General features: G+C 47.9%; 1 protein-coding gene across 2 annotated transcripts in view; it reads left to right on the top strand.

Moving 5' to 3' along the window:
• The window catches only part of LOC141127434 (retinol dehydrogenase 7-like), a 46,745-nt gene that overhangs the window by 21,346 nt on the left and 2,140 nt on the right, over positions 1 to 23,259 (top strand). For both annotated transcript variants that reach the window (XM_073613861.1, XM_073613860.1), the window contains exons 2-4: positions 8,953 to 9,292; positions 10,893 to 11,151; positions 16,361 to 16,524. In XM_073613861.1, coding sequence (XP_073469962.1) covers positions 8,980 to 9,292; positions 10,893 to 11,151; positions 16,361 to 16,524 — 736 coding nt within the window. In that variant the 5' untranslated portion in view covers positions 8,953 to 8,979. The remainder of the gene's footprint in view (positions 1 to 8,952; positions 9,293 to 10,892; positions 11,152 to 16,360; positions 16,525 to 23,259) is intronic.

A 23,259-nucleotide genomic window follows, 5' to 3' on the forward strand; every position in this document is an offset into this window, starting at 1 on the left:
CTCCTCCCCCCTCTCTTTCTCTCTCTCTCTCTCTCTCCTCACTTCCCCCTTTGCACTCTCTCTCCTCATTTCCCCCTCTGCACTCTCTCTCTCTCCTCATTCCCCCCTCTGCACTCTCTCTCTCTCTCTCTGTCCTCATTCCCCCCTCTGCACTCTCTCTTCTCACTCCCCCTCTGCACTCCCTCTCTCTCTCCTCATTCCCCCCTCTGCACTTTCTCTCCTCATTCCCCCCGCTGCACTCTCTCTCCTCATTCCCCCCTCTGCACTCTCTCTCCTCATCCCCCCCCCTCTGCACTCTCTCTCTCCTCACTCCCCCCTCTGCACTCTCTCTCCTCAATCCCCCCTCTGCACTCTCTCTCCTAATTTCCCCCTCTGCACGCTCTCTCTCTCCTCATTCCCCCCTCTGCACTCTCTCTCTCCTCATTCCCCCCTCTGCACTCTCTCTCCTCACACCCCCTCTGCACTCTCTCTCCTCACCCCCTGCACTCTCTCTCCTCCCCCCTGCCCTCTCTCCTCACCCCCTGCCCTCTCTCTCTCCTCACTCCCCCCTCTGCACTTTCTCTCCTCACTCCCCCCCTCTGCACTCTCTCTCCTCACTCCCCCTCTGCACTCTATCTCTCCTCATTCCCCCCTCTGCACTCCCTCTCTCCTCATTCCCCCCTCTGCACTCTCTCTTCTCACTCCCCCCTCTGCACTCCCTCTCTCTCTCCTCATTCCCCCTCTGCACTTTCTCTCCTCATTCCCCCCGCTGCACTCTCTCTCCTCATTCCCCCCTCTGCACTCTCTCTCCTCATCCCCCCCCTCTGCACTCTCTCTCTCCTCACTCCCCCCTCTGCACTCTCTCTCCTCAATCCCCCCTCTGCACTCTCTCTCCTAATTTCCCCCTCTGCACGCTCTCTCTCTCCTCATTCCCCCCTCTGCACTCTCTCTCTCCTCATTCCCCCCTCTGCACTCTCTCTCTCCTCACACCCCCTCTGCACTCTCTCTCCTCACCCCCTGCACTCTCTCTCCTCCCCCCTGCCCTCTCTCCTCACCCCCTGCCCTCTCTCTCTCCTCACTCCCCCCTCTGCACTTTCTCTCCTCACTCCCCCCTCTGCACTCTCTCTCCTCACTCCCCCTCTGCACTCTCTCTCTCCTCATTCCCCCCTCTGCACTCCCTCTCTCCTCATTCCCCCCTCTGCACTCTCTCTTCTCACTCCCCCCTCTGCACTCCCTCTCTCTCTCCTCATTCCCCCTCTGCACTTTCTCTCCTCATTCCCCCCGCTGCACTCTCTCTCCTCATTCCCCCCTCTGCACTCTCTCTCCTCATCCCCCCCTCTGCACTCTCTCTCTCCTCACTCCCCCCTCTGCACTCTCTCTCCTCAATCCCCCCTCTGCACTCTCTCTCCTAATTTCCCCCTCTGCACGCTCTGTCTCTCCTCATTCCCCCCTCTGCACTCTCTCTCTCCTCATTCCCCCCTCTGCACTCTTTCTCTCCTCACACCCCCTCTGCACTCTCTCTCCTCACCCCCTGCACTCTCTCTCCTCCCCCCTGCCCTCTCTTCTCACCCCCTGCCCTCTCTCTCTCCTCACTCCCCCCTCTGCACTTTCTCTCCTCACTCCCCCATCTGCGCTCCCTCTCCTCACTCCCCCCTCTGCACTCTCTCTCTCCTCACCCCCCCTCTGCACTCTCTCTCTCTTCACTCTGCACTCTATCTCCTTACTCCCCCCTCTGCACTCTCTCCCTCTCCTCACCCCCCCCTGTGCTCTCTCTCCTCCCCCCTCTCTTTCTCTCTCTCCTCACTTCCCCCTCTGCACTCTCTCTCTCTCTCTGTCCTCATTCCCCCTCTGCACTCTCTCTCCTCACTCCCCCCCTCTGCACTCTCTCTCCTCACCCCCCCTCTGCACTCTCTCTCTCCTCATTCCCCCCCTCTGCACTCTCTCTCTCCTCATTCCCCCCTCTGCACTCTCTCTTCTCACTCCCCCCTCTGCACTCCCTCTCTCTCTCCTCATTCCCCCCTCTGCACTTTCTCTCCTCCTTCCCCCCGCTGCACTCTCTCTCCTCATTCCCCCCTCTGCACTCTCTCTCCTCATCCCCCCCTCTGCACTCTCTCTCTCCTCACTCCCTGCACTCTCTCTCCTCCCCCTGCCCTCTCTCCTCACCCCCTGCCCTCTCTCTCTCCTCACTCCCCCCTCTGCACTTTCTCTCCTCACTCCCCCATCTGTGCTCCCTCTCCTCACTCCCCCCTCTGCACTCTCTCTCTCCTCACCCCCCCTCTGCACTCTCTCTCTCTTCACTCTGCACTCTATCTCCTTACTCCCCCCTCTGCACTCTCTCCCTCTCCTCACCCCCCCCTGTGCTCTCTCTCCTCCCCCCTCTCTTTCTCTCTATCCTCACTCCCCCTTCTGCACTCTCTCTCTCTCTCTCTGTCCTCATTCCCCCTCTGCACTCTCTCTCCTCACTCCCCCCCTCTGCACTCTCTCTCCTCACTCCCCCTCTGCACTCTCTCTCTCCTCATTCCCCCCCTCTGCACTCTCTCTCTCCTCATTCCCCCCTCTGCACTCTCTCTTCTCAATCCCCCCTCTGCACTCCCTCTCTCTCTCCTCATTCCCCCCTCTGCACTTTCTCTCCTCATTCCCCCCGCTGCACTCTCTCTCCTCATTCCCCCCTCTGCACTCTCTCTCCTCATCCCCCCCCTCTGCACTCTCTCTCTCCTCACTCCCCCCTCTGCACTCTCTCTCCTCAATCCCCCCTCTGCACTCTCTCTCCTAATTTCCCCCTCTGCACGCTCTCTCTCTCCTCATTCCCCCCTCTGCACTCTCTCTCTCCTCATTCCCCCCTCTGCACTCTCTCTCTCCTCACACCCCCTCTGCACTCTCTCTCCTCACCCCCTGCACTCTCTCTCCTCCCCCCTGCCCTCTCTCCTCACCCCCTGCCCTCTCTCTCTCCTCACTCCTCCCTCTGCACTTTCTCTCCTCACTCCCCCATCTGCGCTCTCTCTCCTCACTCCCCCTCTGCACTCTCTCTCTCCTCACTCCCCCTCTGCACTCTCTCTCTCTTCACTCTGCACTCTATCTCCTTACTCCCCCCTCTGCACTCTCTCCCTCTCCTCACCCCCCCCTGTGCTCTCTCTCCCCCCCCTCTCTTTCTCTCTCTCTCCTCACTTCCCCCTCTGCACTCTCCCTCTCTCCTCACTTTCCCCTCTGCACTCTCCCTCTCTCCTCACTCCCCCTGCCCTCTCTCTCCTCACCCTCTTCACTCTCTCTCCTCACCACTGCAATCTCTCTCTCCTCACTCCCCCCTCTGCACTCTCTCTCCTCACTCCCCCCTCTGCACTCTCTCTCCTCACTCCCCCCTCCACACTCTCTCTCTCCTCACAATTCAATTCAAAATCAAATTGAAATAGGCTTTATTGGCAGGACCGCATACATATTAGCATTGCCAAAGCAGTTGAGTTTCTATAAGAAAAAAGAAGGGTGGGGGGGTGGGGGGGAGGTGCTATGGGGTAATATAGAGGGGAATGGGCATAATTCTGTGTAAAGGATTTTAAGTCCTCAGTCTTTCATGTCCCTCTCAGTTGGTGACACACTGTCACATATTGGGCAGAAATTTTTACCGTTGGCTCCTCTTCTCCCAGTAGAAATTGGAGTTTTCTCTTCTCTTCTATAGAATTGAAGTCTGGGATGAGAGTAGAGAGTCTCTGGAAGTGAGTGTCCCTCACTGATTAGTACTTTGGGCAATGTAGCAGGAAGTGGTCCTCATCCTCCAGGACCCCCTGGTCACATTGCTGGCACAGTCTATTCTCCCTGGGCTTGTAGGTCTGTCTGTGCCATCCTAATTAGATTTCCAAGCTGTGGGCGCTCAGTCTGTACAGGCTCAGGGTCTGTCTGTCTTTGGGGTCTTGTAGCACCTCCAGGTACGGGGCCAATTTGTAGTCTCTCTGCAATGACTGGTAAACAGTTCGTTTCTTGGAATTTGTTAGCTCATTTCTCCATTCTCCAATATGTTTTTGAGTTGTTGCAGGCCACACGGCTTGGACTGGTCTTTACTGTTTCAGTAAGGCTTTATAGTGGTATGAGTTGGGACTGCTGTTTTGTAGGTGGTCCCAGTATGATAGCGCCCTCTTCTGTACTGCGAGAAGTAAGGGAAATCTGCCCAACTCAGACCGGCAAGCACTGTTGGAGGTGCTCCGATGGACCTGGAGGAGGTGCTTGCAGAATTCCAGATGGAATATTTCTGTTGGGCTGGGGTCCCATTTGGATTGGTCTGGGTAGGTGACAGGACCCCAAACTTCACTGCCATAACGAAGAATTGGGGTGATGATGCTATCAAATATTCTGAGGCAGACTCTCACTGGTGGTTTTAGGTAGAACAGCTGTCTCCTGATGGCATAGAAGACTCTGCATACCTTGTCTTTTAGTGCCTCTATGGCTGGCTTGAAACTTCCTGATTTGTTCATTTCTAAGCCGAGGTATGTGTAGCTGTTAGTTTCATCAACAGTGCAGTTGTTTAATGTAAAGGAAGGGCTCTTTGTTTGTTTAGTATTTTTTTTCTTTTGGAACACCATTTTTGTTTTACTTGAGTTGATTGGTAGTGCCCATGTGGCACTGTATTTCTCCAGCACTTTCAGGCTGTCTTGTAGGCCTTTCTCTGTTGGTGACAGAAGTAGGCGGTCATCCGCATACAGCAGGAACTTCACCTCGGTGTCATGGAGAATTCTAGAGCTGCAGCCAGTTCATTGATGTAGATGTTGAAGAGGGTTGGACTTAGGCTGCAGCCCTGTCTGACTCCTCGGGCCTGCTGGAAGTGTTCGGTTCTTTTCCCATTCACCTTTACGCTGCAGCTGTTCTCAGTGTATGAACTCTTGATAACCTCATATGTTTTCCTCCTATTCCACTCTCTAATAGTTTCAGGAACAGGCCTGGGTGCCACACAGAGTCAAATGCCTTCCTTAAAGCGGAGTTCCACCCAAATTTTGAACAATATCTGTATGTATTCTCTTCCGTTGCCTAGATGCTGACATGCCGTTTAAAAAAATTTAAATCGCCGTAATTACCTTTTATTTTTCTATTCTTCTTTGCACTTCCTGGTTCTCCTCCCGTGGGAGTAGGCGTGTTTCTAGCCTCTCCCAGACTCCTGGGAGCTAGTCTCAGGCTTCCCAGGATGCCACTGAGCATGTACGGGAATGAGCGGTGAATGCTGGGAGCACAGCATTCACCACATCCAGGAAATATATGCTTGTGGGCTTCAAATGCCCACAATGAAGATGGAAACCGCCTGCAGTGAATAATATAAGTTATTCTTTCCAACGAAATCTGACACAGGCGGACATATTACACACAATATGTGAGTATGTAATGCTGAGAAGAAAAGTTTGTGAATGAACTCAAAAAAAAAAAAAAAAGCATAGATAGGTGGACCCCCGCTTTAAATCCACAAAGCAGGCGAATATCTTTCCATGTTTTGTATTGTGGACATGGTTCTTGATGAGGCTGTGCAGGGTGTAGATGTGGTCTGTAGTGCGATGGTTTGGCATGAACCCTGCCTGACTTCTGCTGAGGACATTGTGTTGTTTCAGGAAGTTGAGGATCCATTTATTGAGGATACTGTTGAATAGTTTCCCTAGTGTGCTGCTGACACATATCCCCCTGTAGTTGGCTGGATCATACTGGTCTCCACTCTTATGGATGGGTGTTATGAGGCCTTGGTTCCATACTGCAGGGTAGTAACCAGCACTCAGGACCAGATTGAACATTTTGCATAGTGCAGCGTGTACATCTGGGGAGCCGTGTTTAATCATCTCTGGCAGGATTCCATCCATCCCACTGGATTTTTTGGTTTGCAGGTTTTGGATTTTCTCCTTAATTTCTTGTGGTGTAACCGGTACATCTAGGGGTCCTGGAAGTCCTTAATTTTTTCCTCCATATCATTTAGTCTTTTGATGATGTCTTTTTGTTCTACAGTTAGAGCCTCTTTTGGAATATCTTTGTAGAGGTTCTTAAAGTAGTTGAGCCAGATGTCGCCATTTTGGATGTGGAGGCTGTTTTTCCTGGGTGCTGAGCCAATATTCTTTCATATTTCCCAGAAAGTATTTTCCAGAAGTGCCTCTTCCAGCTGTTGCAGGTTTTTGGAGATAAAGTTTTGCTTTTTCTTTTTAAGTGTTTGTTTGTATTTTTTTCTGTAGGGTGCCATGGGCTATCCTTAGGTCAGTGTTGTCAGGGTCTCTCCCCCTCTGCACTCTCTCTCTTCTCACTCCCCCTCTGCAGTCTCTCTCTCCTCATTCCCCCTCTGCAGTCTCTCTCTCCTCCCCCCTGCCCTCTCTCTCCTCCCCCTGCCCTCTCTCTCTCTCTCTCTCTCTCTCTCCTCACTCCCCCCTCTGCACCCTCTCTCCTCACTCCCCCCTCTGCACTCTCTCTCTTTCCTTACTCCCCTCTCTGCACTCTCTCTCTTTCCTTACTCCCCCCTCTGCACTCTCTCTCTTTCCTCACTCCTCCCTCTGCACTCTCTCTCCTCACTCCCCCTCTGCCCTCTCTCTCCTCACTCCCCCCTCTGCACGCTCTCTCCTCACTCCCCCTCTGCACTCTCTCTCCTCACTCCCCCCTCTGTGCTCTCTCATCATTTCCCCTCTGCACTCTCTCTCCTCACTCCATGCTCTGCACTCTCTCTCCTCATGCCACGCTCTGCACTCTCTCTCCTCACTCCATGCACCGCACTCTCTCTCCTCACTCCATGCTCTGCACTCTCTCCTCACTCCCCCCTCTCCTCACTCCCCCTCCACACTCACTCTCTTCTCACTCCCCCCCTCTGCACTCTCTCATCATTCCCCCCTGCACTCTCTCTCTCTCCCCTCACTCCCCCCTCTGCTCTCTCTTTCTCTCTCATCATTCCCCCTGCACTCTCTCTCTCCTCACTCCCCCCTCTGCACTCTCTCTCCTCACTCCCCCCTCTGCACTCTCTCTCCTCACCCCCACTCTGCTCTCTTTCTCTCCTCACTCCCTCCTCTGCTCTCTTTCTCTCCTCACTCCCTCCTCTGCTCTCTTTCTCTCCTCACTCCCCCCTCTGCACCCTCTCTCTCTCCTCACTCCCCCCTCTGCACTCACTCTCTCTCTTCTCACTCCCCCCTCTGCACTCTCTCTCTCACCATGCCCCCTGTCAAGTGGCATTAGGGTAGTATACTGGCAGGTTAGGTGATATAGTGCCAGTTTAGTGGTATATAGAGACAGGTTAGGGTGATATATAGAGACAGTTTAGGGTGGTATATAGAGACAGCTTAGTGTGGTATATAGAGACAGGTTAGGGTGATATAGAGACAGGTTAGGGTGATATAGAGACAGTAGAGGAGGCAGCCACACCCCAACCCTGCCCACCACCTCCGGATGCCTCAGGAGATAGTTAACATCCCCGAGGGACATCCTAACTTGATGAGATGACATGGAAATTGCAGGGGCCCCGCATGCACCGGGGTCCCTGGGCAGTGCCTGACACCCCCCAAAGTGTGTCACTCAGAGCGGACCGCCCCTGCCCCCTTCGGTACGTCACTGCTACTCCCCCCCTCTGCACTCTCTCTCTCTCTCCTCACTCCCCCCTCTGCACTCTCTCCTCACTCCCCCCTCTGCTCTCTCCCTCTCCTCACTCTCCCCTCTGCTCTCTCCCTCTCCTCACTCTCCCCTCTGCTCTCTCCCTCTCCTCACTCTCCCCTCTGCTCGCTCTCTCTCTCTCCTCACTCCCCCCTCTGCTCTCTCTCTCCTCACTCCCCCCTCTGCTCTCTCTCTCCTCACTCCCCCCTCTGCTCTGTGCTCTCTCTCTCCTCACTCCCTCCTCTGCTCTCTCTCTCCTCACTCCCCCCTCTGCTCTCTCTCTCCTCACTCCCCCCTCTGCTCTGCGCTCTGTCTCTCCTCACTCCCCCCTCTGCTCTCTCTCTCCTTACTCCCCCCTCTGCTCTGCGCTCTCTCTCTCCTCACTCCCCCCTCTGCTCTCTCTCTCTCCTCACTCCCCCCTCTGCTCTCTCTCTCTCCTCACTCCCCCCTCTGCTCTCTCTCTCCTCACTCCCCCCTCTGCTCTGCGCTCTCTCTCTCCTCACTCCCCCCTCTGCTCTCTCTCTCTCCTCACTCCCCCCTCTGCTCTCTCTCTCCTCACTCCCCCCTCTGCTCTGCGCTCTGTCTCTCCTCACTCCCCCCTCTGCTCTCTCTCTCCTCACTCCCCCCTCTGCTCTCTCTCTCCTCACTCCCCCCTCTGCTCTCTTTCTCTCCTCACTCCCCGTCTATATTCTTTCTCCCCCCATTTCCTGTAGGCCCTTTACAAAATTTCTTGGAGTTGGTGACTGGGGACAAAGACAAGCCAAATGTATTAAAGGTAGCACCTTGTTCTTCAGAGCCAAACCATACATGAGGCATGTAAATGGTCTACACATATAGCAAGGTCATTATTCAACTTTAGTCAGAGCTCCACAGTTTATTTTTATTTACAGACTTCCCTTATTTGCATAGGCAGTTTTATGGTAAAGGTGAACTATGCCTTAAACTCTGCACTCTGGGTAATGTAGGTGGTCAGGCTGGGGGCGGCAGGCCTAAAGCTGTGTAAGGAGTCCCAAAATTTCTGATGGCTGCCCTGACTGTCAATCAAATCCAGTGATGAGGAAGCTGGGAGGGGGGGGGGCGAGCAGCACTGTGTGTCAATAGATGCGCACAATGCAGCTCAGGAGCAAGCCTGCACAAGTGCCCCCCAGCTTGCTAGTGGATTGTATCATCTGGAGCTTTCCTTAAGTCTCCCTCTTTATTTATATATTGTTTGCCTAGACTTCTCCACAGTCTCCCTTATCACTCATTTAATGCTTCCCCAAAGTTCTTCTGTGCATTACAGAAAGTAGACATGTAAACACATCACTACTCACAAGACAGGCAGTATTATTTAAACAGGCACATGTGACTAATATAATCTTATTATCTGGCTAATTTTCTGATTTTAATTTGCAGTGAGAAGGATCCTACTGCTGATTCATCATGTGGCTCCCTTTGCTGGTAGTGTTGGGTTTGCTCTTCTTGTACAGATGGTACAGACAAAGTCTAATCCTGGACAATCTCAGAGGCAAATATGTCTTCATTACTGGATGTGACACAGGATTTGGAAATATTCTGGCAAAGAACCTGGACAGACGAGGGATGAGGGTTCTGGCTGCATGCCTGGGAGAGACAGGAGCTGAAAATCTGAAAAAAGAGACCTCCAGTAGACTGCAGACTGTCATTTTAAATGTCACTGACAGTGAGAGTGTTAGCAGTGCAGCCAAATGGGTGTCTTCGATTGTTGGAGAACAAGGTCAGAGTTTACATTTTCAATCTCTTTATAAGCAATATAAAACATGTAATATGATGGGGCAATGCATTGGCTTTTCTAGTTAATTTAAAGTAGATGTAAACCGATTCATGAAATTTGAACTGGGTGCATTTATCTACAGTGTTTTGTTATCTCTCTTCAAACACTATGTCCTGCAGCTTTCTCCTTCTCCATTCTTCTGCTATCAGCCTGATAACTCCTGACAAGTTCCATCACATATGATAAAAGCAGGTGGAGTTTTGTGTTGGGGTGGATGCTATAAATAGATTAGCAGAGCCCTGAACTATTCAAGGGACACAGCTGAAAGTCTCTACCTATGAGGAGAGGGGGTGTGTGCCTTTCTTTCAATCAGCTGTCTTGACTGTATGCCCAGGCTTCACTGCAGTGCTAACCATGAAGAGAAAATCTCCTAACACAATGTGCACGTTCTAAACAGTATATAAAGATGAAGACAGCAGATATACCAGATATACATGTAAAACTCATGTAGGGAGATTTGTTTCATCCCTGTGTATCATCTGGGGCTGTTCACTTCACTGGGTATATATGGGGGTTTACATCCACTTTAAGGTTGAATTCCAGGTTAACTGTCTCTTTAACTAGTTCTCTTGGGCCAGTCTGGCCCAAACAAACTATTTTCTACACTAGCAGGTGCACCCACTGGGTACAGTATATACAATGTATGTAGCCTCAGCTACAAATAGTATACAGCCTTGTGCTCTGGCAGTGAGACAAGAACTTCTCATCTCACACCAACATTTTCCACATTTTGTTATGTTACAGCCTTATTCCAAAATGTATTAAATTCATTATTTTCCTCAAAATTCTACAAACAATACCCCATAATGACAGCGTGAAAGAAGTTTGTTTGAAATCTTTGCAAATTTATTGAAAATAAAAAACGAAAAAAAATCACATGTACGTAAGTGTTCACAGCCTTTGCCATGGCACTCAAAATTGAGCTCAGGTGCATCCTGTTTCCACTGATCATCCTTGAGATGTTTCTACAACTTGATTGGACATGATTTGAATCATGCATCATGCAGCAATAATAGACCCCACCCCAGCAACAATAGATCCCCCAAACAACTATAGACCCCCAACACAGCAACAATGGGCCACCCATAACAAAATACCACACCCAGCAACATAAGATCCACCCCAGTAACATTAGTCCCCCCTAACAACAGATCTCCCAACAGCCAGCATCAAAAGACCCTAAAGCAGCCAGTAACAATAGACCTCTCCCTCAACAGTAGATTCCTACCAGCAACAATAGATCCCCCACCAGCAACAATAGACCCTTACACAAAAACTGATCCCCACCATTGACAATAGACCCCCCCAGCAGCCAGCATCAATAGACCCTCCAGCACACCCCACACCCCTTGCTATTACATACATTGAGTGCTGGAGGTGCCGGAACTGTGTTCCCACTGGAAAAAAAGTCATTCATATATTTTTTACATATATATATATATATATATATATACACACATACACTCCTGTTGTCATTGCTTTACAGAAATAATGTGTATCAATCAATACATTAATGACTAAATATACATGCACTTTTTTTCAGGACTCTGGGGCCTAGTAAACAATGCAGGAGTCAGTATACCATGCAGTCCCAATGAATGGATGACTAAAGCTGATTTTGCAAAAGTCCTTGATATTAATCTGTTGGGGTTGGTTGATGTTACACTCAACCTCTTACCATTTATCCGGAAAGCCAGAGGGCGCGTGGTCAATATAGCCAGTATTGCAGGAAGGTTTACTCTAACGTCTGGAGGATATTGCTTGTCCAAGTATGGAGTAGAATCCTTCTCAGACACCCTCAGGTGAGCTTTTAAATACGGTAGTTTTACTTCTGCATAAAAATGGGTTAAGATGTTATTACATACAGTAGACTTGTTATTGTGTAGCTCAGGAATGTAACATTTGTAATTCTAGGACCCAAATAAGAAAATGATTACTGTACTGGGACACAAGAAGGAAATTCTTACTAAAATAGTTAATATAATTTCCATACAAGTCTATATATCTGACAAAAAGGAGCAGGGCCATACATCATTTTTTGTTCTGGGGGTAGTTCAGCAGCAGATACTAAGTAAAAGTTTTTTAATTAAAATAAATTGGTGCCAAATTCAAAAAGACTGGAAAAAGGAAAAACTATATGTGTTACCCATAGTAGGCAATCACATGCGTAATTCTATTTTCTCGGGTCCTCTTGAAAATTGAACCTGATTTCAGTTTTTCCTTCTTCCAGTTTTTATGAATGTTTCCCAGTAAGGTTAGCTATAGTCCAGTCTTAACCTAGGTTCATATATGTGCGTTTCTCTCGGCCGCCTTTGCGCAGGCACAGCAGACCATTCATTTTAATGGGTTTCCGTGCCTGTGTTTCCCACATTAAAAGGTGCTTGTACTTTTTTCAAAATGCGCCCCGCAGGGAAATTTCCCTGCAGTTTCTGTACACGCACTGCGATTTTACATGTGTGGGGGTGCCGTTCAGAATGAATGGCAGCCCTGTGTGTTTTTACAGAGCAGCACTTTTTCACTGCGGGTGGTTGTGAGTATCGCTGCATTTCCCACACCCGTAGAGGTGTGAACCAAGCCTTGGTGTCGAAACTGAGCAGGTGCAAAAAGAACCATCCCGGGGCAGGAAAAAAGAGGAATTTTATAACATTTTTTAATAGATAACAAAACACTCTACATAACATGAACCATCCTTTGTTTTCAAAGAAAGCAAGTTAGCAACAAAACATTAACATTGCATTAATTAAGGTGTAATATAGTAATACAGACCTGGTCCTCTAAAGCAGCAATCCCCAACCTTTTGAATTGAATTTTGAATGGGCTCAAATTGCACCGCATCGCACCAAAGAAGTGCAGGCACCTTTTTTTTGGACCACACCGGAAAAACAATATGCATTCTGGTTCAGGTAAACACTGCATTTGCAACCTTCTTTTGGGGTCTTGTTATCTTTGAGTTGACACCCGCAGGAGGTCACAAAACAGTGTGAATGCAATGGGGTGTGGGAAACGCACAGGGATCGCAGTGTTTTCTGCACCGCATATGTGTGAACTGGGGGTAAAATAGAGCAGGCAGGCAGCTACACAGCAATGTACAAGCTCTCTGCTCTCCAGGGCCCGGGCAAAGCTCCTCCCCCAAGCCCCAGGTGGGAAATGCGCTGCAAGCCAATGGAAATAAAGGGTGAAGAGAGCGGTGGGTGGGACTACATGCCCCAGCCAGCTCCTGCTGTGCACGGTATGCTGCCTGGTGACAGATTGGCCAGCACCTTTTGGACCTTTCCCAGACTTCTGTTTTGAACATTTGACAAAACAGGCTGGAATTCTTTTTATGGTATGAGTAGTTCTGATTCAAACCTGTACACAGGCAGATCTTGCAGTGAGAGCAGATGGCAGTCCACTAAAATTTTACAAAAATATTATGCACAGTGCAGGGATAAGAAATGCATAATGTATACAGTAGAGTGCAGGGATCGGGAGTACCCACAGCAAAGGGTGCAGGGGTCAGATGTACTTAAAGCGGAGTTCCACCCAATTTTGAGAGGTGGTCTTAAACGAAAGACCACCTCTCCACCCCTCATTTTTGTATATTTAAAAAATTTTTTTTACTTTCTAACCTACCTTTTTTGGAAGTACTAAGAGTACTTCAGATCCAGCCGGGCCACGGCCGAGGATGTCACATCCTCTTCTGCGGCGAGCCCCCCTGTTGTCTTCTGGGACATGTGTGTCCCAGAAGACAAGCTGGTCATTCACAAAGTGTTGCACGACTCGCTCATGCACAGTCGGAAACCGGCAGTGAAGCCGCAAGGCTCCACTGCTGGTTTCTCTTAGTTGGAATGGCAGCACCTGCACCCGATCCGATGGATAAATCGGCCTCGGGGGGGCTGACATTGAGGGCTCCCTGGACAGGTAAGTGTCCTTATTAAAAGTCAGCAGCTACAGTGTTTGCAGCTGCTGACTTTTAAAAATAAAAAAAATAACATTTTGGCTGGAACACCACTTTAACACACAGGAGTCAGGAAGGCTTAATACACAGAGTGCAGAGGTTTTGAGTGTGTAACACACAGAGTTCCAGGATCAGGAATATGGAACACAGATTTCAGAAGTCAGGAGTTTATAAACAGAAAGCACAGAGGATAGGGGTCAGAAATATACAGTATAATGCACAAAGCGCAGGTCTCAGGAGTACGTAATGCAAATGGTTCATGGGACAGAAGTATCTAACACACAGAATGCAGTGATTGGAAGTCCGTAATGCATAGAGTGCAGGGATCAGTACCACACAGAGGAGTACATTACAACCACGGTGCAGGGTCAGAAATGTGTAACACAGAGCACAGGTCTCAGGTGCACTTAAAGCAAAGGGTACAAGGGTCAGAATTACTCAATGCATATAGTGCAGGTGTCAGGAGTGTGTAATGCTCAGTGTTCTGTAGTGTGTAATTTACAGGGTGCACGGGTCAGGAATACATTATTTACAGAGTACAGAGGGGTCCGGGGTATGAATTTCAGAGAAAGGGTCAAGGACTTTTTTCCTGCGATTTGCGGGTAATAGACTTCAGTGGAGTCACACCAGAAACGCACGTGTTGTGTTTGTGATGTGATTTTTGATGTGTTTTGCATTTTTCAGTTTTTTTCAGTTTTTATTTTAATATTGTATATAGCAGGTTGCTAAGCAGGGGGCCGGGAAACCGGCCACTGCATCGCTAACAACTGATGAGTCATCAGCTTTTTTTTTTTATACAAAATCGCTAAAAAAATGGTGTGGGCCCCCCCAGGTCCATACCAGGCCCTTCGGGTCTAGTATGGATTCGGAGGGGACCCCCGCCATGCCAATTTTTTTTTTAAATGGCGTGGGGTCCCCCTCAAAATCCACACCAAACCCTTATCCGAGCATGCAGCCCAGCAGGTCAGAAAAGGGAGGGGACGAGCGAGCGCCCCCCCCTTCCCAAACCATACCAGGCCACATGCCCTCAACATGGGGGGCTCTGCCCCCCAAAGCACCTTGCCCCCATGTTAATGGGGACAAGGGCCTCTTCCCGACAACCCTGGCCGGTGGTTGTTGGGGTCTGTGGGCGGGGGGCTTATTGGAATCTGGAAGCCCCCCTTTAAGAAGGGGGCCTCTAGATCCTGCCCCCCCCCCATGTGAATGGGTATGATGTGACCCTACGCCGTTTTTTTTCACGTTTTTTTTTTTTCTTACATTCAGCTGTCAGTGGGGAACCCCACTGACAGCTGATGACTCATCGGTTGTTAAGGACGCGGCGGCTGGCTTCCCAGCCCCTGTTTAGCAAACGGCTATATACAGTGTGTTTACAGTGCGTTTAAAGAGAAAAAAACCCTGTAAAACTCAAAATGCATGAAAACTGCATGCAAAAACGCATAAAAAAACAAGGGTTTAAAAACACAAAATGCACTGCAAAACGTGCCTGAAAAATACATCAAGCACAGCCACATAGATGTGAACCTAGACCCAATAGCTAGGGAATGCTGTGTGTAGTTAGTCCCATCCTTCTTCATTCTTTAATCTTCATTGATCACATGTGCTGTATTCTGCTGGAGCTAGACTTTACACTTTGATTTTTTTGACCTGATAATCATCTGTTATGATACGCAAAAGTTTTTTTTGGATGCCATTTAGCTTGAGTCACTGTCTGCCAGTGTCTGCCAGTTAGACTGTTAGCTATGTTATCTCACCACAACTGGTACAGTTATGGAGATCACACTTTCAGTGCTTAGATTGCAGAAGCAAAACAGTCAAAAAATCGTGTAGCTGCAGTCGTCATCTATATCTCTGGCATGTACTGTGAAATGTGATATCACTTTGGATATAAAGCAGCTTAGGAAAGTACAGCTGTAGAGCTACCCCTGCAGGAGCCACTGGTAATTTTGGCCCTTTTCTCCCCACTCACAACACGCACAGCCAGGCACACGGCATTTTCTGCATTCTTCCACTAGCTGAAAGATCAGTCTAGGGGTTTCTTTGTGGGTTTTTTTTTTAACAGGAACTTGGATAGGGGTGGGCGCATGGGATACCCCAAACTGTAGAACGGTGGAACTTAAAGTGGAGTTCCACCCAAAAATGGAACTTCCACTTTCTGGATTCCACCCCCCCTCCGGTGTCACATTTGGCACCTTTCAGGGGGGAGGATGGAGCAGATACCTGTCTAATACAGGTATTTGCTCCCACTTCCGGGCATAGATCACCGCGGTGATTGCGGTGACCTACGCCACTTCCGCCGCCTACCCCGTCTTTCCCCGCTGTATTCTGTGAGACACAGAATACAGCAGGGACCTGAGAGGACACGCAGCGCGACTCGCGCATGCGCAGTAGGGAACCAGGAAGTGAAGCCGCACGGCTTCACTTCCTTATCCCCTTACCGAGGATGGCGGCGGCAGCAGCCGAGAGCCGAAGTGCTTTTTTTTACCACTACTATTTCTTTATATTGGCTTTTAAAATGTGCAAATGCAGCAATTTAGAAATTAGATGAAATGTTTAGCACTGAGAAACACTTTTTGAAAGATAAAAAGTGCATTTTATATACAACTATATAGATCAGACCAAAATGAGGGACAAATGAGGAGGAAAGAGGGACAGAGGGACATTGCTCCAAATCAGGGACAGTCCCTCGAAATCAGGGACAGTTGGGAGGTAGGCATATAGTGAGCAGCACAGCACAGTTGTGTCAGCTGCAGAGGAATTTACACTTCAGTGTAAACAAGGAGTTATGGAGGGATGAAGTCTTCTCTTTTTTATCCAGTTAAACCTGGCTCTGTGGAAGTTGTGTATACCACATGGGAAACAGAATGCACTTTAATAAAAAAGTCAACTGTTCAAAAATTGGGAAAGGAAGAGGAGGGGTTAAATAGAAAGGGGAACAATTGTTTTCACAAAGCACCACTGGCAGAAGCAGATGGCACAGAAGAAGGTGAACCTGGACATCTACTTTAAATCCACAACATTTTAAAACTGGTAAATGAATAAATCCTCAAACTTGCTTATAATGTATGTTTCTACAGGCGTGAAATGAAGCCATTTGGAGTGAAGGTGTGCATCATTGAGCCAGGATTTTTCAACACCCAGATAACAAATACACAAGCTTTAAAAGCAGATTTAAAAAGGGCTTGGGAAAAAACTACAGAAGAAGTACGACAAAGTTATGGAGAGGAATATTATTTACAAAGTGAGTAATTTGAAAATTGTAAATATGTTTCTTTATGGCAAAAATATAATTATTCTGGTTTAATTTTATTGAATGACTTTTGACTATTTACACGTTTATACTGTAAGTTTAACTACTTCAGCCCTGGAAGAATTGGGTGCTCAGTGACCGGGCCATTTTTGGCGATACGGCACTGCGTCGCTTTAACTGACAATTGCGCAGTGGTGCGACGCTGTACCCAAACAAAATTAACGCCCTTTTTTTCCCCACAAATAATTGGTGGTATTTGATCACCTCTGCGGTTTTTATTTTTTGCGCTATAAACAAAAGAAGAGCGACAATTAAAAAAAAAAAACACAATGGGGTTTAACTTTGCACTACAAGTGCACTTGGAAGTGCAGTCGCTGTAGATCTGAGGGGGACATGCGAGGAAAATAAAAAACAGCATTCTTGCTTGACTGGATACCTGATTGGATGATAAAATCAGCAGAGCTTCCCCTCATTTCACATCTTTCCCTCAGATCCACAGCGTCTGCACTTCCAAGTGCACTTGCAGTGCAAAGTGGGTTTGCCTTTAGTAAATCAACCCCAATATCTTTTACTTTTTGCTATAATAAATATCCCAATTTTTTTTCAAAAAAAAATTTTTTTTCCTCAGTTTAGGCCGATATATATTCTACATATTTTTGGTAAAAAAAAAAGTTTAACGTCTACAAAATAGGGGATAGATTTATGGCATTTTATTATTATTATTTCTTTTTTTACTAGTAAAGGCAGTGATCTGCGATTCTTATCGGAAATGCGATATTGCGGCGGACAAATTGGATACTTTTGACACATTTTGGAAACCATTGACAATTATACAGCAATCAGTGCTATAAAAATTGCACTGATTACTGTGTAAATGTCATTGGCAGGGAAGGGGTTAACACTAGGGGGCGATCAAGGGGTTAACTGTGTTCCCTAGGTGTGTTCTAACTGTGGGGGGGGACCGACTAGGGGAGGAGAGAGATCGGTGTTCATACTTAGTATGAACACACGATCTGTCCCCCCTCCCCTGGGAGAACCAGGATTTGTGTGTTTACACACACAGGTCATGGTTCTCTCTCTGTCACGAGCGATCGTGGGTGCTCGGCAGTCATCGCGACCACCGGGCACTCGCACTGGCTCTGGGCACACGCTGCGGGCGTGCGCGCGCCTCCTACAGCCACTTAAAGGGCCGACGTACAGCTATGACGGCTCATCCAGGGGAGCCAACCTGCCGCAGCGGCGGCCGGTCGGGAACCGGTTAAATGAAGAGGTTTTAACTCTTTCAGTGTTGGGCCCTGCTTTCCACTGAGGTGGCCAAACCATTTTTTTGCTAGTTTTCACTTTATCATGTTTCAATATATTTTACCCACAGCTTTGGAAGTTTGTAAAACAACCCGCAACCAAAACATTTTATGAAACCAAAGGATTTGTGGAATAAAAAGATGGTGCTGTTAGTTGTGCAAATCTTTATTAAAACATTATTTTCTAAAATAATAATACACTAAAATCATTATAAGAGCTTAAAAACACAGCCTAAATTACAGAATTACTACTAAATCTAAAAAATAAAACTGTATTAATTGTAGCGCCTACCCCGACTTTCCGGGAGTCTAATAGTAACTACCGGGGGTAAGGAAGGCTGGCATGCATTCTCAGGGTACAGATTTTTGGGCATGGTGGGATATGAACCAGAAAGAAGGTTGGGCACCAGTCACTTTTATGCTTTAAACAATAGAGAAGCTTATTTCTCAAACAGGAAAAATGCGGGAGAAAAGGGAATAGGGCACCCTTAGTAGTGATAAGTAACTGGCAGATTGGCGGACTCCTCAGACAAAAATAAGTAAGGCAGACAGCAATACAGAAATAAAAGCCTTTAAGCTGAACCAGCACATCTGTACTTTGTACAAGCTGTCTCCTCTAGTAACTGAATGTTACTCACTGCTTCATGCACTGATTCCTTTGGATGAGTTCTCTCTGAAGTCCTTCCAGCCAGTTCATAGAATCCAGCTCATGAAACTCACCTCTGGTGCTTCCTTAGAACTCCATCCCTCTAGAATCGTTTCCGGATCTTTGGCAGGCTTTCTGGATCTTTGGCAGACTTTCCTCTGCATAAACTTGAACACCCAGATAGGTCACGGTTAGGCCTAGCAGCCGGCAGCCACCTGGATAGGCCCCAGACTTTGGGCCTAGCAGCCAGGAACTCTACGTACACCATCCACCCAGGCCATAGCCCTGGGCAGGAACACACTCTCTGATCACCTGACTTCTTTGCATTAAATAGCTTTTCCCAGCATGTTTAGCCACAAATATGATTGGCTGAGAAAAGTATGTTTATCCTAACCTGAACTTCACTGTAACTCATCACTCTAATGTCAAAGGCAACAGCGCCACCTACTGACAGAAGGTAGAAGCCACAATTTAGAATGGAATTAACAGAAGCCATCACTAAATACTACACAATAGCCAGTCTGACTACCACCTAGCATAAGTAAATTTACCTCAAGCACTGTTCAAGAGACAAGGGTGCTACAAAAAAAATCCATTGTTTGTAAAATTTAAATGTTGGCTTTTTTGCAAAATTGTGAAAACCAAATGTATGCAAAACTAAATAAGACATTTTATAGAAAAAATCTGTGGGTTGGCTTCACACCTATGCATTGTGGTAATGCACAATTCACAGTGCCATGTGTGTGTTGCTTTAGTGTGCATTGAGACAAAATATCCAGGCATACATTTACAACACATGTAAACATGTCGCAATACACAGATTTGAATAAATATCATTTGAAAAATGTTTCATAAAAACAAACAAAATCAACACTGTGATGCTTTGTAACAATGCACTGCAGAGCACAAGCACAACAGTGTGTGCATTATGCTCCCCATGTGAATGAACCCTCAGTATGTTAGTGCACTGTAGACATGTGCACTGACAAAAAATGTGTTTGTTTTCATTTCATTCGTTTTTTGCTTTTTTCGAAAATTCGGAAAAACGAGAATTTGGATTTTTGAATTTTCGGATTTCCGAATTTCAAATTTTCGGATTTCCGAATTTCAAATTTCCGAATTTACAGAAATTCAAAAATTTGAAAATCCGAAAATTCGAATATCTGAAAAAAAGAAAGAAAATCAGTAAAATTCAAAATAATAACTAACTATTAAATTATAGGTATTGGAATTTCCTTTCAAATTTGGCTGTTCGGCATTCGTTATTTCAGATAATTCGTAACTTCGGAAAAATTCACACTCGCTACATTCACTATCAGCCAAATTTGAAAGGAAATTCCAATACCTATAATTTAATATTTATTATTAGTTAGTTATTATTTCAGATTTTCGAATGTTCAGATTTTCATTCTTATTCTTGGATTTTCAAATTTCCAAATTTTCAAATTTTTACATTTATGAAATTTCAAATATTCGAATTTCTGAAATTTGAAAATTCGGAAATTCGTAATTTCGGAAACGCGGAAATTAAAAATGCGGAAATTCCTAATTTCGGAAATTCCTAATTTTGGAAATTCGGACAGGCTGACAGATTCCATGGCTGTATGCATGTATGATGGGTTACCTTTGTAAAGGGACAGATGAACAGCAGACAGTTTGCATCCAGGACCGCTTATCTGTCCCTGTACATACTGTATGTAACTGCTTGAATGTGCTGTTGCCTTCATACAGCCATAGTGGCTGTCAGCCTATCATTGAATTATACAGGATACTGTCCACGGCAGTATGCAAGCACCTGGTACTCCTGGCCACAGAAATATGTTGAATTGTGATGGTGTACAGCAGGGGTCCTCAAACTTTTTAGACAGGGGGCCAGTTCACGGTCCCTCAGACTGTTGGGGGGCCACACTATAGTTTAAAAAAAATATGAACTAATTCCTAAATTCCTATGCACACATCTTTTTTGTAGTGCAAAAGAATAAAAGAATGAATAATAAATAATAATATATAGAGGGGATGGACAGGGGGACAGAGGGATGGACAGGGGGACAGTGGGATGGACAGAGGGGTGGACAGGGGGACAGAGGGATGGACAGGGGGACAGAGGGATGGACAGGGGGACAGAGGGGTGGACAGGGGGACAGAGGGGTGGACAGAGGGACAGAGGGGGGGACAGTGGGGTGGACAGGGGGACAGTGGGGTGGACAGGGGGACAGAGGGATGGACAGGGGGACAGTGGGATGGACAGGGGGACAGTGGGGTGGACAGGGGGACGTTGGGGTGGACAGTGGGGTGGACAGGGGGACAGAGGGGGGGACAGTGGGGTGGACAGAGGGGGGGACAGAGGGGGGACAGTGGGGTGGACAGGGGGACAGTGGGATGGACAGGGGGACAGTGGGATGGACAGGGGGACAGTGGGATGGACAGTGGGGTGGACAAGGGGACAGTGGGGTGGACAGGGGGACAGAGGGGTGGACAGGGGGACAGTGGGGTGGACAGGGGGACAGTGGGATGGACAGGGGGACAGTGGGATGGACAGTGGGGTGGACAGGGGGACAGTGGGGTGGACAGGGGGACAGTGGGGTGGACAGGGGGACAGTGGGGGGACAGTGGGGTGGACAGGGGGACAGTGGGGTGGACAGGGGGACAGTGGGGTGGACAGGGGGACAGTGGGGTGGACAGGGGGACAGAGGGGTGGACAGGGGGACAGTGGGGTGGACAGGGGGACAGAGGGGTGAACAGGGGGACAGAGGGGTGGACAGGGGGACAGAGGGGTGGACAGGGGGACAGAGGGGTGGACAGTGGGGTGGACAGGGGGACAGAGGGGTGGACAGGGGGACAGTGGGGTGGACAGGGGGACAGGATGACAGAGGGATGGACAGGGGGACAGGATGACATAGGGATGGACAGGGGGACAGAGGGGTGGACAGGGGGACAGAGGGATGGACAGGGGGACAGAGGGATGGACAGGGGGACAGAGGGGTGGACAGGGGGACAGAGGGGTGGACAGGGGGACAGAGGGGTGGACAGGGGGACAGTGGGGTCCTCACCTGTTTGTAGGCTGTTGCTTGAAGCCTCCGCTCTCTCTGTCACTCTTCGCGCCTCCTGTCTCCGTGCGGGACTGTGCTGGGAACTACACTTCCCAGCATGCAGCGCGGCACACGGAGCCCTCCATTACTGGTGTGGGGGAGGCGGCTTGAGCAGAGCGGAGCGGATATGCTCCCTGCCGAAGCCGAGCCGACCTGGCCCCGGCCCGAGCCTGGATTGTCGGGAATCCGGCCCTGGGTGGATTGGGCCGGATGAATGTCCTCAGCGGGCCGCATGTGGCCCGCGGGCCGTAGTTTGAGGACCCCTGGTGTACAGCAATGAGCACTCCAGTCTTCATTCAGGAAAATGATTCACTTCATTTATCAGTCATAGCTGAATAAATAGCTTTCTGGATGAACTCAGAAGTTACAAGTTCATAATCGCTGATGTTCATCACAGATAAGAACCTGACTCTTCAAAGAGTAAAGCCTTGTACACACAAGTCGAAGATCAGCCAATATCCGTCATATGGGCATGAACCAGATGACTTTCAGCCCATATTTAAAGCTGTCTGTTCTACATAAGCCGGTTTCACAACCATCTTCTGTCGAACAGGCATGTTGGAATGCCAGGACCTGACCCGCATCCGATCAGCGCTGGCAGCCAATGGCTGTGATTCATATTCTCCATAGCATAGAGGACCATAGTTCTGAAGTCCTCAAAGATAGCAGAGAATAATGTAATTGTCAACAACACAGGCAGAAAGCACATCTTATCTTATCAAGATCAACGGGGTATTTTTTGAACTTCTTAAACAGATATAACAAAATGTTGTCGATTTACACACACTAACAGAGATGGGCTCAACTGCACCATCTTCTGGATTACAACAAGAACGAAACCTAACTAAAATAGATAAATATACTTTTGACGATGTTTAACCACTTAAGACCCGGACTATTTGGCTGGACAAAGACCAGAGCACTTTTTGCGATTCGGCTCTGCGTCGCTTTAACTGACAATTACGCAGTCGTGCAACGTGGCTCCCAAACAAAATTGACGTCTTTTTACCCCACAAATAGAGCTTTCTTTTGGTGGTATTTGATCACCTCTGCGGTTTTTATTTTTTGTGCTATAAACAATAAAATAGCGACAATTTTGAAAAAAAGCACATTATTTTTTACTTTTTGCTATAATAAATATCCCCAAAAAATATATAAAAAAACATTTTTTTTCCTCAGTTTAGGCTGATCAAAAACCACAATAAGAGTTTATTGATTGGTTTGCGCAAAAGTTGTAGCGTCTACAAAATAGTGGATAGTTTTATGGCATTTTTATTATTTTTTTTTTTTTACTATTAATGGCGGCGATCAGCGATTTTTATTGTGACTGCGACATTATGGTGGACAGATCAGACATTTTTGGCGCTATTTTGGGACCATTCACATTTATACAGCGATCAGTGCGATTAAAAATGCATTGATTAAGGTGTAAATGTGACTGGCAGTGAAGGAGTTAACCACTAGGGGGCAGTGAAGGGATGAAGTGTGTCCTAGGGAGTGATTCTAACTATGAGGGGGCTGGGGCTATGTGTGACACGACACTGATCACCGCTCCCGATTACAGGGATCTGTGATCAGTGTCCTGTCACTAGGCAGAACAGGAAAGAGCTTGTTTACATCAGCATTTCCCCATTCTTCCTCACTGTGAGATGATCGCGAGTATCCCTGCGGACAACGAGTCCGCGGGACA

This window comes from Aquarana catesbeiana, linkage group LG02 (assembly GCF_042186555.1).
Source record: "Aquarana catesbeiana isolate 2022-GZ linkage group LG02, ASM4218655v1, whole genome shotgun sequence".
NCBI lineage: Eukaryota > Metazoa > Chordata > Amphibia > Anura > Ranidae > Aquarana > Aquarana catesbeiana.